Source organism: Tachyglossus aculeatus, chromosome 9 (assembly GCF_015852505.1).
Source record: "Tachyglossus aculeatus isolate mTacAcu1 chromosome 9, mTacAcu1.pri, whole genome shotgun sequence".
Classification (NCBI taxonomy): Eukaryota; Metazoa; Chordata; class Mammalia; order Monotremata; family Tachyglossidae; genus Tachyglossus; species Tachyglossus aculeatus.
In genome coordinates this window covers 11,779,010-11,794,771 of record NC_052074.1, presented here as the reverse complement: position 1 = coordinate 11,794,771, position 15,762 = coordinate 11,779,010, and the positions used below count along the sequence as shown (strand labels likewise).

The window sequence follows — 15,762 nt, the reverse complement described above, 5'->3', positions numbered from 1 at the left end:
AACGAGTACCATCGTTCATTCATGCATTCAATCGTATTTATTGAGCACTGTGTGCAGAGCACTGTACTAAGCACTTGGGAAGTACAAATCGGCAACAGAGATGGTCCCTACCCAACAACGGGCTCACATGATGATGATGATGATGATGAGTTAATGAATATGTTGCCTACTTGTACTTCCCAGGCACTTATGTGGCTCAGTGGAAAGAGCCCGGGCTTGGGAGTCAGAGGTCATAGGTTCTAATCCTGACTCCGCCACTTGTCAGCTGGGTGACTTTGGGCAAGTCACTTCACTGGGCCTCAGTTTCCTCAGCTGTAAAATGGGGATGAAGACTGTGACCCCACGTGGGATAACCTGATCACCTTGTATCCCCCCCAGTGCTTGGCACATAGTTAAGCACTTAAAAAATGCCATCATTATTATTGCACCCCCCTAACGCTTAGAACAGTGCTTGGCACATAGTAAGCGCTTAAAAATGCCATCATTATTATTGTATCCCCCTAATGCTTAGAACAGTACTTGGCACATAGTAAGCGCTTAAAAAATGCCATCATTATTATTGTATCCCCCCCGGCGCTTAGAACAGTGCTTGGCATTTAGTAAGCGCTGAACAAATATCATTATTATTATTACAGTGCTCAGCACACAGTAAGCGCTCAATAAATTGATTGAATGAATGAATGAATGCGGGGGGCACCGCATCCTGCCACCAGCGGTGACTTGTTCCCGCAGCCCCCCGCCCAAGGTCCGCGCAACCTCCTCCTCCCCATCCCCCCCACCCTACCCCCTTCCCCTCCCCACAGCACTTGTATATATTTGTACAGATTTATTACTCTATTTTACTTGTACATATTTACTATTCTATTTATTTTGTTTTGTTAATATGTTTTGTTTTGTTCTCTGTCTCCCCCTTCTAGACTGTGAGCCCACTGTTGGGTAGGGACCGTCTCTATATGTTGCCAACTTGTACTTCCCAAGCGCTCAGTACAGTGCTCTGCACACAGTATGCGCTCAATCAATACGATTGATTGATTGATTGATCGTCTCTGTCTGTTGCCGACTTGTACTTCCCAAGCGTTTAGTCCAGCGCTCTGCACACAGTAATTGCTCAATAAATACGATTGAATGAATAATAATCATAATGGCATTTATTAAGCGCTTACTATGTGCAAAGCACTGTTCTAAGCGCTGGGGGGGGATACAAGGTGATCAGGTTGTCCCACGTGGGGCTCACAGTCAATCCCCATTTTACAGATGAGGTAACTGAGGCTCAGAGAAGTGAAGTGACTTGCCCAAGGTCACCCAGCTGACAGTTGGCGGAGCTGGGATTTGAACCCCTGACCTCTGACTCCAAAGCCCGGGCTCTTTCAACTGAGCCACGCTGCTTCAAGGCCCTACTGAAAGCTCACCTCCTCCAGGAGGCCTTCCCAGACTGAACCCCTTCCTTCCTCTCCCCCTCTCCATCCCCCCATCTTACCTCCTTTCCTTCCACACAGCACCTGTATATATGTTTGTACATATTTATTACTCTATTTATTTTACTTGTACCTATCTATTTTATTTTATTTTGTTAGTATGTTTGGTTTTGTTCTCTGTCTCCCCCTTCTAGACAGTGAGCCCACTGTTGGGTAGGGACCGTCTCTGTATGTTGCCAACTTGTACTTCCCAAGCGCTTAGTACAGTGCTCTGCACACAGTAAGCGCTCAATAAATACGATTGATTGATTGATTGTTCTGTCTCCCCCTTTTAGACTGTGAGCCCACTGTTGGATAGGGACCGTCTCTATATGTTGCCAACTTGTACTTCCCAAGCGCTCAGTCCAGTGCTCTGCACACAGTAAGCGCTCAATAAATACGATTGATTGATTGATTGATTTTAGACTGTGAGCCCACTATTGGGTAGGGACCGTCTCTATATGTTGCCAACTGGTACTTCCCAAGCTCTTAGTACAGTGTTCTGCACACAGTAAGCACTCAATAAATACGATTGCTTGATCGATTGTTCTCTGTCTCCCGCTTTTAGACTGTGAGCCCACTGTTGGGTAGGGACCGTCTCTATATGTTGCCAACTTGTACTTCCCAAGCGCTCAGTCCAGTGCTCTGCACACAGCATGCGCTCAATAAATACGATTGATTGATTGATTGTTCTCTGTCTCCCCCTTTTAGACTGGGAGCCCACTGTTGGGTAGGGACCATCTCTATATGTTGCCAACTTGTACTTCCCAAGCGCTCAGTCCAGTGCTCTGCACACAGTAAGCGCTCAATAAATATGATTGATTGATTGATTTTATACTGTGAGCCCACTGTTGGGTAGGGACCGTCTCTATATGTTGCCAACTGGTACTTCCCAAGCTCTTAGTACAGTGTTCTGCACACAGTAAGCGCTCAATAAATACGATTGCTTGATCGATTGTTCTCTGTCTCCCGCTTTTAGACTGTGAGCCCACTGTTGGGTAGGGACCGTCTCTATATGTTGCCAACTTGTACTTCCCAAGCGCTCAGTCCAGTGCTCTGCACACAGTAAGCGCTCAATAAATACGATTGATTGATTGATTTTATACTGTGAGCCCACTGTTGGGTAGGGACCGTCTCTATATGTTGCCAACTTGTACTTCCCAAGCGCTCAGTACAGTGCTCTGCACACAGTAAGCGCTCAATAAATACGATTGATTGATTGATTGACTTTAGACTGTGAGCCCACTGTTGGGTAGGGACCGTCTCTATATGTTGCCAACTTGTACTTCCCAAGCACTCATTATGGTGCTCTGCACACAGTAAGCGCTCAATAAATACGATTGATTGATGATTGATTGATTTTAGACTGTGAGCCCACTGTTGGGTAGGGACCGTCTCTATATGTTGCCAACTTGTACTTCCCAAGCGCTCAGTCCAGTGCTCTGCACACAGTAAGCGCTCAATAAATACGATTGATTGATTGATTGACTTTAGACTGTGAGCCCACTGTTGGTATATGTTGCCAACTTGTACTTCCCAAGCGCTCAGTCCAGTGCTCTGCACACAGTAAGCGCTCAATAAATACGATTGATTGATTGATTGACTTTAGACTGTGAGCCCACTGTTGGGTAGGGACCGTCTCTCTATGTTGCCAACTTGTATTTCCCAAGCGCTCAGTCCAGTGCTCTGCACACAGTAAGCGCTCAATAAATACGATTGATGGATTGATTCTGAATGAATGAATGAATGAATGAGCAACCCGCGCGCGCGCGCGCTCCCACAGGCGCGCGCGCGCGCGCGTCCCGCCCGGGGTTCGGTCCGGGACAGTCGCGTGCGAAGCCCCGGCTCCGGCCGCCCGCAAAACCCGGCCCGGCCCCTCCGCTCCGGGATCGGGCCGCGGCCCCGTCGCTCCGAGCCCTCTCCGGAGCCCGGAGCGGTCCGGGGGCGGGGCCGGCTCGGCGGCTCCGTGCCGGGGGATAAACTTTCTTTCTCTCTCTCTTTTTTTTTTTTCTTCCTTTTTAGCTGGGAGGAGGAAGCTCTTTGCACTCCACCACCTCGGGCCGCTGGGGAAGACGTCATCGCTTCCGCCCCGCTTCCTCCTCCTGTTGGCGGCGTTGAGGATCCAATATGGAGTAAAACGGAGGAGGAGGAGGAGGAGGAGGAGATGATGATGAGGAGGAGGATGGGGCTCGGACGGGGCGTCCAGCATTCCTCCCCAGGCGCGTCTCCCCCGCCCCCGGGCCGCTCCTGGGGACTGTGACCCGCCCTGTTCCCGGGCCCCCAACCCTCACGTCGGGCAGCCCCCCCCCCTTTGGCTGCTCCTCTTCCCCCTTCCCTCCTCCGGCCCTCTTTCCTACTTGTTTTTCTCCTCCCACTGCTCCCCGACCCAAATCCCTGGGACGGCTGCTCTCCCCCCTCCCTCTCTCTCTCTCCCTCCTCCTCCCCTCTTTCTCCCCAATCCCCTCTCTGTCTCCTGCTGCGCCTTCTCCCCTCCCTCCCACCCCCGTGGCCGAGCCCCAGCCTTCAGCCTCGGTGGCCCCTTCTTCTTCTCCCCCTCCCGAGCCGGACGATCCGTGGAAATGTGAGGTCGGGGGGTGGGTGGGGAGGAAGATGAAGGGAGCCGAGTTACCCGCTGCGGGGCATTCATCCAGGTGAACAAGAAAATGACCGAAGAAACACACCCAGACGAGTAAGTTGCACCCCTCTATCGGTGCATTTGGCTGGGGGGGACGGGACAAGCTGGTCCGGGTGCACAAGCAGGAATTGCTGCTGAAAGATTTTGCTCCCCCTCCCCACCTTTTTTTGTTTTTCTGGGTGGCGGGGGAAATTGCAGGATGGGGTGCAGGCTGGGGAGAGTTGCAGTCGAGGAGGCCGGAATTGGGGCAGCAGACGGACCCCAACTGTGTCCGGAGGGGGGTCGCGGGTGGGGGGAACTGTGCAGAGGAGGGAGGAGGGCAGATGCGTTTTCTGTGCATGGCCCCATTCCGGTAATGGTGGGTAAACTCTTCCCCCCGGGCTGGGACTCCCAGAGACCCCACCCCTCCGGACCTCCTGCCGCAGACCCCGAAGGTTTGCCCCCCCCCCCCCTTGTTTGTTGTTACTTTGTTATTTCTAAGCCCTCCGGCGACTCCCCGGGAGTCCGGCGCTACCCTCCATCCGCCATTTCTTTTTCTTGAATCGCTCTCATTTGCATACCACATTTTCATTCATAAAAAACCCCCGGCGAGAGGAGAGGAAATGCCGCGCCGCGGGAGCGCCGGGTGGCATCTGGACGCGCCGTACCCTCGCCTGGGCCGGCATTTTAGAGCAGCCTCGGGGGGGGACTTGTTGGGACTCTGGGTGTGTGTGTGTGTGTTGTGGGTTTGTGTGTCTGAGTGTGTGTGTGTGCCCGCGCGCCTTCACTCCGCTTCGTGCGTTCTTCTTGCCCGTGCAATTAAGGAGACGTGGAGGAGGTTGGGGAGCAGATGGGCAAAGGGAGCGGGAGTGTGTGTGTGTATATATTTATCTATATGCATAGGTAGAGAGTGAGTGTGTCGGAAGGAGTTGGCAGTTATTTGTCCCGGCCGTGGGTGTGGATGCCCGCCTGCCTTGCCCTCTTTGGGTGCCCTGCAGCGGGCTGGGGGGCGAAGGTCGATGGAAGGCGGCCCTCCGGCCTAGTCCCCCCGCGCTGCGGGCACCGTGGGGCTGAGCTGCCCGGAGACACCTCCCCTCCACGTTATACCCCAAACAAGTGGGATTATTGTGCAAGCCCTGTGGGAGGGTGCAGTTTCCATGTTTAATCCCTGTCGGCGTGCCTGCGTTTTGGCTTCCTCTTTTCCCCTCCTCGAGGCGCAAGTTTTTAGTTCTGGGCGCTGGGGCGTTTTCCCTGGGACGCCCTACCTTGTATCAATCAATCAATCAATCGTATTTATTGAGCGCTTGCTATGTGCAGAGCACTGTACTAAGCGCTTGGGAAGTACAAATTGGCAACACATAGAGACAGTCCCTAGCCAACAGTGGGCTCACAGTCTAAAAGACTGTGATTGTATCCCCCCCACCCCCACCGCTTAGAACAATTCTTTGCAGATAGTAATTAGATACCATCATTTTTAGTCTATGGGCCCACTGTTGGCTAGGGACTGTCTCTCTATGTTGCCAATTTGTACTTCCCAAGCGCTTAGTACAGTGCTCTGCACATAGTAAGCGCTCAATAAATACGATCGAGGATGATGATGATCATTGTTATTCTGGGGTCTCTAGACTCAGCCCCTCTCCGAGCTGCTGCCGTCGGTGACCGCCTGTGTGTGTGTGTGTGAGTGTGTGTCTTTCTCCCTGCCCTTTTTTTCTGAATAAGACGAGCCCCTTTATTGTCACATGATCCCCGACACATTCATAAATCCGGTGTGAACCTTCAGCCTCTTTCATTCAACACTGCCGGTACCTTAGGCAACTCCTTTCGCTTTTTCAGGCCGGCCTGCCCTCCTTCCCTCCCTCCCACTGCGGAGCCCAGAGGATACAGGCCTGGGGAGGGGATATTGGGGGGCGGGGGCTCTTCGTTCGGGGTTGGGCCGAGCCCCTTGCCCTTGTAAGACAGATCCGCACAGCCAGGGAAAGGGAAGTGACTCAGTTTTGTGCGACAGGAGGGTTTGGAGGGGGAGTGGGGGGTGAGGGAGGAGGTTACATCATGCGGCGGACCAAAGAATCTATCTCCTGCCCCTCGGTGGGCCTGGGTCCCTGGGGTTTTCCGTAACAAAGACAGATTTAGGGGAAAGGGGAGGAATGCACAGCTTCCCAGATCCTGCCCTCCTCCCACCAAGGATGAAAAACCCATAGGCTTCTGGAGAGTGGGGGGAGACATTTTCTTCTTCTAATGAAGACCGTGAACGACTTGAGTTTGAAATGCAAAAAGGTTTCTCCCCCACCCTGGATTTTAACCTTAATTCCTCCGATCCGCTGGTATTGTTTCCACCCCAGCGCATTGCACAATGTGAGGGCTGTAGTAAGCCCTTAAGTAGCACGGTTATTCTTAACACCTGATCACGCCCCAGCAGTCCTGGGCTACTTGGATCTCCTCCAGTTGGTGTTGGCTTCCTTTACCAAGGCCTTATCAGTTCGTAATGTAGTTTCTATTTCCGTTTGTTTTGGTTTGCTTTTGAATGCTAATTTGGAATGGTAATAAAGGAACTTGAACTGGAAGGTTCTTTAAACAGAGTGGCTAGGGAGTGAAATTGAGCATGGGTCGCCCGGTACGGTACACTTCTCTTCCCATTGAGTTTGAATCCCTTTGTAGGAAGGCGGGGTGGTAATTTTAGAGGGAAAGCAGAAGGTAAGGTGTGTTGTAGTGTCAGGGGAGAACATTCAGTTCTAAAAGGAAAACCTCAAACTCGAAAGTAAAATAAACTTTGGAAAGTGAGAAAGATGTGCGTACCGGAAGCAATTTTGAGTAATTTCAATTTAGCAAGCACTTTCAGTGGTGATGAACCAACGATTGAAATGCTTCACGTAGAGAAATGATAGTGTGAAATAAACCGGCCCTCCTTTTCATTGAATGGTGCCAAGTGAAATATAGGAAACCAGTGGTGGAAACTAGATATGAAAAGTGCTGATTTTACTCCCTTCCAAATAGATAACGTCTGACTGTCAAATTGTCAGAACCCTTCTTGTAGAGGCCCAGAGCAGTTCTGCATGAGCTAATGAGCCCCCATGATGTCCCATTAGTTGTAATCCTCACTCGACAAGCACAAGGAAGAGTAGTCTGAATGAGTAAAACCCAGATCTGATTTCTCAAAAGGCGTTTAAAAAAATGAAGCAATCTCCAAATCTAAAGATCCTGGAATTTCTAGGTTCTCTCATTTTTCCTCCCCTGCCCCCCATTCCACCCTTTCAAGTCTTGGGCTTGTTCTAAATTGTATGATTATGTCTTGTACACATTTATTTTCCTAAAATATAAAAATTTGTTGGCACAGCACACTTTAAGCGGTATTTATAAGACTGGAAAATTGGTGATGAGTTTCAGGAATTTGCCCAGTAGCTGCTACCAAAACCAGATATTTCATAAGCATTATTCTGATTATAGAAGTTCATTGTTCTGTCCAAAATGAAGTGTTCAAATACTCTTGGGAGGGACAAGAAATGCTATTCAAACATAGTTTTAATAATTTGGGAAATATCAGAAATACTGAAGTAATTTTATACTAAATTATTAAAATTGTTTGAATAGCATTTCTTGCCTCTCCCAGATGCCTAATCAGAAAAAAATGAGTGCATATTCTGTATGTTTGGGCCATCTGGTATCGAATGGTGTTAAAAGGTGTCGGGTTCTCGAAGTGGACTGATTTTTTTTTTTTTTTTTCCCTCTTTCAAATAAGAACTGGTGGATCTCTGGTCGGTTGGGCCTAACATAGACAGGCCTGGGAGTCAGAAGGTCATGGGGGCTCGTCTTGGCTCTGCTACGTGTGTTCTATGCGATCTTGGGCAAGTCACTTCATTTTTGTGCCTCGGTTGCCTCATCTGTAAAATGGAGATTAAGACTGAGCCTGATGTTGGACAGGGGCTCTGTCCAACTTCATTCATTCATTCATTCTATCGTATTTATTGAGCACTTACTGTGTGCAGAGCACTGTGTTAAGTACCTGGAAAGTATAATTCAGCAACAGAGACAGCCCCTGTCCACAATGGGCGCACAGTCTAGAAGGGGGAGCCAGACATCAAAACAAGTAAACAGGCATCAGTAGCATTAATATAAGTAGATAGAATTAGAGATATATATTCACATCAGAAAGAGTAAAACAGGTATTAATATAAATATAATTATAGATATGTATGTACACAAGTGCTGTGGGGCAGGGATTGGGGGGTAGAGCAAAGGGAGGGAGTCAGCGATGGGGAGCGGAGGGGGAGCTGAGGAAAAGGCTTAGTCTGGGAAGGCCTCCTGGGGGAGGTGAGCTCTCAGGCTTTGGAGGGAGGAAGAGAGCTAGTTTGGCGGATGTGTGGAGGGAGGGCATTCCAGGCCAGAGGTGGGAACCGAGCCAGGGGTCGACTGTGGGACAGGCGAGAATGAGGCCCAGTGAGGAGATTAGCAGCAGAGGAGCAGAGGGTGCGGGCTGGATGTAGAAGGAGAAGAAGGAGGTGAGGTAGGAGGGGTGAGATGAGGTGGCAATGGTTATCACTTGAAATGTTGTTGTGATTGTTATTGATTACTATCATTGTTATTGTGTATGCACCTGTAATTTTATTCATAAAAATAATGATAATGATGATATTTAAATGCTTACTATGTGCTAGGCACTGTCCTAAGCACTAGGGTAGATACAAGCAAATCAAGTTGGACACAGTCCCTGTCCCATGTGGAGCTCACAGTCTCAATCCCCATTTTGCAGATGAGGTAACAGAGGCACACAGATGTGCAGTGATTTGTCCAGGATCACACAGCATCCCTTCACTCTTCCCCGACGGACGGACATAAGGACAGACGGAAAGACGGACATTAGGGCAGAGAAACAGACATTAGGACAGATGGACATTAGGACAGACAGACAGAACTTGATTTGCTTGTATTTCCGTCCAGGGCTTAGTACAGTGCCTGGCACATAGTAAGTGCTTAACACATACCACAATTATTACTATGTGACCAAGGAAACTTAAACTTCATCCCAGAAATGGAAAGAAATTGTTGGCATTTATGAAAAAAGGGTTATTAAAAGGTGTCTATCTTATGGCACTGTTTTCATTGACTCCTCTGTTTAAAAGATATAAAAGTCTAAAATGTTAATGCTTCTTTCAGATGTCCAGAGGTGGATCCTCCGGTGAACTATCAGCTGATTTAAAATTTTTCCCATTTTATCTTTGCAGGAAGCATTTATCATTTTCCATCTAGAGAGAACGACTAGTTTGTGAAAGTCTACATTATTTACCTCTGATTCCATCTTGCTCTTAGAATTGCTTGATTGGGAAGTAGGCAATATCATCAGTGGTCATTTTTGAGCCCTTACTATGCGCAGAGTATTGTAAGTGCTTGGGAGAGTACAAAAACACAGAATTGTCAGACACGTTCCTTGCCCACAATTTTAAATCTCGGTTACTTTTCCTCCTTTTTTGGAAGAGTTGTTGTTTGGCAAAAGGTGTGAATACATCTGTCAAGTTGCACTGCTTTTATTTTCAATTTTTATAAACTTTTCAAGTGCACAAAAGTGGAAACCATTGGTTGACTGTGTTCCTCTACCTCACTTGTAGTCTACCAAGCGCTTAGTACAGTGCTCTGTGCAGCAGTAGACATTAAATACGATTGAATGAATGAATGAACAGTGATCTTGATTCCCCTTGATGAGTACTGGTATGGGAAGAACTAGAAAACTGAATCTAGAAGGCCAGCATGTGCTTTGGGAGTCTGTCAAATAGTGTGTGGTAGCAGGCTCCAACCCAAAAGGAAAGTCTGCAGGTCTGTAGTGCTGATCCACCTTCTCTTTGTCTGGGAGACCTGGGGGCCACAGAGGTGCCACATCCAGCCGTTTGGACAGCTCCATTGGTGCCATTTACAAGCCTTGCTCAATAAAAAATGGTAATTGATATTACTGCCCATCTCCTCTAGTGTGTAAGCCTAGTGGAGCAGCGTGGCTTACTGGAAGGAGCATGGGCTTGGGAGTCTGAGGCCTTGGGTTCTAATCCCGGCTCTGCCATTTATGAGCTGTGTGGCTTTGGGCAAGTCACTTAACTTCTCTGGGCCTCAGTTACCTCAACTGTAAAATGGGGATTAAGACTGTGAGCCCCACGTGGGACAACCTGATTACTTTGTATCTACCACGGCGCTTAGAACAGTGTTTGTTAAGCACATAGTAAGTGCTTAACAAATACCATCATCATTATTATTCTTATGGGCAGGGACCTCTGTTGTACTGTACTCTCCCAAGCACTTAGTTCAGTGCTCAATAAATGCCATTGATTGATTGGCAAGACAAGTTTTTAAATCATGAAGTGCTGAAACATAGTCTCCTAATATCAAAGCTATGCTCACCTTCACACAGCTATGCTTGGTGGAGCACATGAGAATGAATAACAGTAGGACACCCCTCTATAGCTGCTGCATGGAGAGCTGAAATTGGGAAACCCAAAAGCAAGGAGGGCAGTGGAAATACTTTAGGGATGCAGTTAAAGGAAGTCTCAGACAATGTGCATCCCAGCCAAAAAGTGGGGGTCGGTTACTGAGGATGGACAAGCCTGGCAGATTGCCATCAAGTAAAGGGGTGGCTCTTGAGCAAAACTCATTTAATAAGGAAGGAGACAAGAAGGCAAAAAAGAAAACAGTGCAAATATCAAGCGTGACAACAAACCGACAGCCTTTTGAATGCAGAATGGGGAAAGGGTGGTGGATCCAGTAGAGCCTTTTCCCTTGTACATACAGGTGAATTTGGTTGTCAGTGGTGACTTCTTCGAATAGGAAGTAAAATTATTTATTACATATATATCTTTAGAACTGAAGTAAATATCTCAGCTAGCTGGAAATGCCTTAGCATCATATGCCATTAAACCACTATGGTTTGTTGGGGGTGAGCTTACATTTATTTTCCCCACCTGCATTCCAAAGCTGAATGATTTCATAGGTTCCAATCTCTCTGTCTGTATCCGGGCAGAATCCAGCCCATTATTGTGAACTGCAGCTGGAGGCGGGATTACTTAAGGGAAACCCTTGGACTGCCCGAAGGCATTGAAAACTCTGTAGAAGCTTATGCTTTTTGAAGGAGCCTCAGCCCTGGTTAAAAAGTGGCCCCGTTCAGTGTACTTGTACCCCCAGAAGGATCTAAAATTCCTCCCTAGCTTCAGTGGAACCTGTTGTCCTTTGTTTCATGTCCAGCACTGATACATAGTGTTTCTGACCAATCATAGGGTACTTCCACTGCAGCAGAAGGTAAAAGTCATTGTCATATTTATCGAGCGCTTAAAATGATCCCCTTGTTCTGTATTTAGTGTTAAAAGTCATGCACACTTTTATCAAAAGCTAGTACACCAGACCTTTAGTGCTGCTAGACATTACTCTGCTATTTCCCAGGCGTATCCGATTTAATTTACTTGGTGTTTCACAAAATGCTCAGTGAGCAGAGGTCACAGTTAGGCGCCTCAAATAGAGCATTCTCTTTTTTGGCAAGTTACATTAGTGTGTTGTTCATTTGCTTTATAAGAGGACAGCAGAAACCAGTGTACTTTTCAGTCATTATCTATCAGCATTTAGTTCATGGCACTTAGGTGTATTTCAGTGTTTAAATGTTACCAGGTGAGAGTAGCAAGGGAGGAGAGGGGAAGGCAGGCAAAGCCATTGTCTGGGACTGTCATCCAAAAGAGGTGAGTGAAGCAGTTTTTCATTTGATCTGACCCTGAAATATCCATTTGGGTAATTCAGGTTGCAAAATTAGGTTGTTTGAGATAAATTATCTCTTTGGAATGTCTGCATTGAGCAAATCGAGGTAATTGCACTTCACTTGGGCTCTGCAGACCTAATTACCATCTCCAGTGCAATTTTTAACTCTTCCCATTTCTCTCAAGAGTAATCAATCAGTGATATTTATTGAGCACTTCCTGTGTGCAGAGCACTATACTAAGCACTTGGGAGAGTACAACAGTGTTACTAGACATCATTACTGCTTACAAGAAACTTAAGGTCTACAGGAAAGAAGCCAGAAAAGAGTAAAGTCAGCAATCTAAGGGGGAAGAAAAATGAACTTCTTGGTGGTGGCTAGGGTTTTCTATTTTTGTTGTTATCGTTTTTCTCCTTATGAATGCTGGATGAGTTCTGATGAAACGTAGAGATGGGATTTCAAACTCTGAATCTTCAGTTAGTTTTCAGTCTGGGTTGTCTAGATCATTAAATGCACAACTTCAAGTATTTGGCATTGGGGTACATCTGGAAAAATGCAAAATTAACACCAGGCCACTATGTCTTCGAATCAATTTGGAATCAAGTCCTTTAATTTGTGGGGAATGGTATGTGGGATTTTTTTTTTAAGATGTAAGAGAAACTTTAATAAATGCATTTCAGCAGGTAAAGAGATTTGGTACTTAAAAAAAAAAGCAAAAAAACCCAAATCACCCAACATGTGAACATCTATATTGGCCAATGTTCTGCACTTGCAAACACATTTAGTCATTCCGAAGACTTGCTGCCCTGGGAAGCATGCATACTCAACCCTAGAAGAAATCACAGGAAGTAATTAAACATAAAAGGTCAGAGAATGAGGAAGTGGTTGTGTTTCTGATGCGAATAGCATTGTTGTTACTTTGGATCGAGATGATGATGTTTAAGTCTCTTTGGAATGTTGGGCTGCTTCTGGAGCTTGATTGTATTTAAATTACAGTCCATTCAGTTTATTCTTTGTGACATCAATCAGTTAGGAAATGAATAGCTTTTCGGTCTTATCTGATTTCAAGGAAAACTTGCTAGACTTTAGCCTTCTATCTTAGGAAAAAATAAATATGCCTAAAATTAATGGTAAGAATAGATCTTTATCTTTCCAGGGGCTTAAACTTTATATTCCTGCTCCCCCACCTCCAAAGTCTTCTGAATAACTACTTAACAGCAGATTTTAAAAATCGCACCAGTTGATGAAATACTGACCTGCAAAACAAATTTAAATACCTAAGTTTAAACAAGGTCAATTTGCAAATTACCCTCATCCATTGTATATTAATGATTACTCCTCCAACTGGGTTAGATTTTCTTTTAAAGCTACTTTTAAATACCTTTGTGAGTTGAGGCATTTTCTTGGGATTGGCACCACTGTTTTTACACTAAAGGTGGAAGTGGCAACAGAAACCAAGTATCCTGACTAGCTTGTACCTGAGGTCCACTGGATTCAAAGTCATTAATAATACTGATTAGCCAAAAATTTGTTGGGTACTGTGCATAAAGTAGAATTAACAATAGTTTCTATTTATGTTCTTCCCACCTTCCTTTCAGGGCTGATAAAAGCCCCCAAGACCATAGACCTGTGAAGTGAATTTGTGTTGGTTCCTATCTTGCAAACTCTGGAATGTAATTTAGAATTATGAAGTACAGCAAAATGAGTATACCTCATTCACCGGTTTTAGTTGTTATAGGAGCCCAGAGGAGATGATATGAGCAGGTACAAAGTGGAGAGCAACTTGACCTGAGATGCATTCATATTTGGACATGTACAAAATAAAACACTCATTTGGAGGAAGGAGAATGGGAGGGGTCAGAGTAGTCCTTCACATGGTGAGGCCAGACTCCTGAGCCAAGGGGGTCTTCCTTAGAGAAAAGGTATCTCGAGTAGCAAAACCTCTCTCCCCAGCTCAATCAGTGATATTCATTGAGTGCTCCCTGTGTGCAGAGCACTATACTGAGGACTTGGGAGAGAACAATCCAATAGAGTTGGTAGACATGTTCCCTCCCCACAAGGAGTTTACAGTTTAGAGGATATGAATCCAAGACAGTTCATGGATAACAAAGAACAATAGGGCTTCAATGTACAGCACTTTATTTTTTGGAGCGAGTTAGTTTTTAGCTCCTTCCATTTTAATACAGCTCTGTGACCTTGGGCACATCATTGTAACTTCTGTGCCTCAGTTAGCTCAGCTGTAAAATGGGGATTAAATCCTTCTCCCTCCTACTTAGACTGTGAGGCCCATGTGGGACAGGGATCCGACTGTGAGGCCCATGTGGGACAGGGACCATTTCCAACTGAATTAAATTGTATCTACCCCAATACTTAGAATAGTGCTGGGCACACAGTACGCACTTAACAAGTACCATAAACAAATACAGTGGATGAAAAGAGAATAGCAGACCGATGTGATGGTCCTTGAGAAAAACTTAGACAAAATATGAAGACCAAGAAAAGGAGAGGACAGGAGAGGGTTGGTGGCATTAAAAGCATTAAAATGATACCACAAGGGAAGAAGTGGAAAAGTGTATTGAGGCTATCTCTTTAGCTTGTGCGGGGTTACAGAAGTTTAGAGTAATAGGGATTTTTGAGGGTGTTGCAGATACCAGCGCTGAGCTAATTTCGTGTCAGTGTCCAAATGCAGCCTCAATGAATGCAAACTTCCAGTGGTAGTAACCTGGGCAAGTTGAGCACCCAATCTAGTCTGCAGGCTTCTGCACCCCTCCTGCCTCTCTCTGAATCCGCACAGTGTCAAGGAGGAGGAAAACTAGTGAAGTGGGACTGAAGGGATATCTTGTATGTACCTCAGTGCTTAGTACAGTACTTGACACATAGTAAATGCTCAACAAATACCATTATTATTATCATTACCATTAGTAATAAAAATAAGGGCTAGAGGAGTTACAGAACTGGAGAGGGATAGGCAAGAAGAAAAGGAGATTTTGGTGGAGAAATCCTTCTCCCTTCATTATATATACTTCCCTGTTAGATTCTTCCTTTTTGATTTGAGCTCCTTAAGGGCAGGAATCATGCATTTTTATTCTCTCAGGCATTTATTACAGTGCTTCACACTCAGTAGGCAATCAGTAGATACCACTGACTGATTTACATTAATCCTGGCTCTACCAACCCTCAAAAGAGACCCTTCCCTTCAGAATCAATAAAACATTTATAAAGACACAACATGGCTTTAGGGAAGATGGAATGCCACAGTTATTAAACTGGGGACCTGGATCTTGGAGGATAGGTTTTTGTAGGGGCATGCCTCTACCCTCTGAGCACAGAACAGTTTCTCTTGAAGAATGGATTGTTTGGAATGTTGTATTATCCAGCCTTTTTGAAACAGCAAGCTAGTTGGAGCTTGGACAGGTCAGCGTTTTTGCAGAAAGGTATTCTTTCTAAGAAAGATGTGTGAAAGGGTTTCTACAAGTGTGGTAACAAGAACTTGGAAAGGAAAATGTTACTGCAGTGAAGGGTTTTGTAGTGTTCATCTGTCTCCCCTTCTCTCCTCTCCTCACCACTACTGAATACACTAGAATTATTTGAATAATGAGATGTTTACACAATTGCTGTAGACTTTGTCTTTTCCTTCAAATAGCTCTGACAGACCGTTTTCCGTGTTATGGTGGTTAGATACAACAGGGTGGAAGGTGCCACTGTGCTCCTGATCTCCAAAATGTGTTGGTCTTCTCTCATCATCTATGTCTGTGCAGTTAGTGTCTCATAAGTGTGCCAGGGGAGAACTCTTGAAGGTCTAATTCTTGAGAAGCAGCTAGGTTTATTGGTAAGAGCACAGGGACTGGGAGCATAGTAAGTGCTCATTGAATACCATTGATTGAGTCAGAGATCCAGGGTTCTAATCCTGCCTTTCAGTTGCCTGCTATGTGATCTTGAGCAAGTCACTTAACTGCTCTGTACCTGTTTCCTCATCAGTAAAA

At 46.0% G+C, this 15,762-nt stretch overlaps 1 protein-coding gene across 1 annotated transcript in view; it reads left to right on the top strand.

The window, feature by feature from the left end:
• Positions 1 to 3,937: 3,937 nt before the first annotated feature.
• The window catches only part of SPRED2 (sprouty related EVH1 domain containing 2), a 103,487-nt gene continuing 91,662 nt past the window's right edge, over positions 3,938 to 15,762 (top strand). The window contains exon 1 of the mRNA XM_038751599.1: positions 3,938 to 4,143. Coding sequence (XP_038607527.1) covers positions 4,118 to 4,143 — 26 coding nt within the window. The 5' untranslated portion in view covers positions 3,938 to 4,117. The remainder of the gene's footprint in view (positions 4,144 to 15,762) is intronic.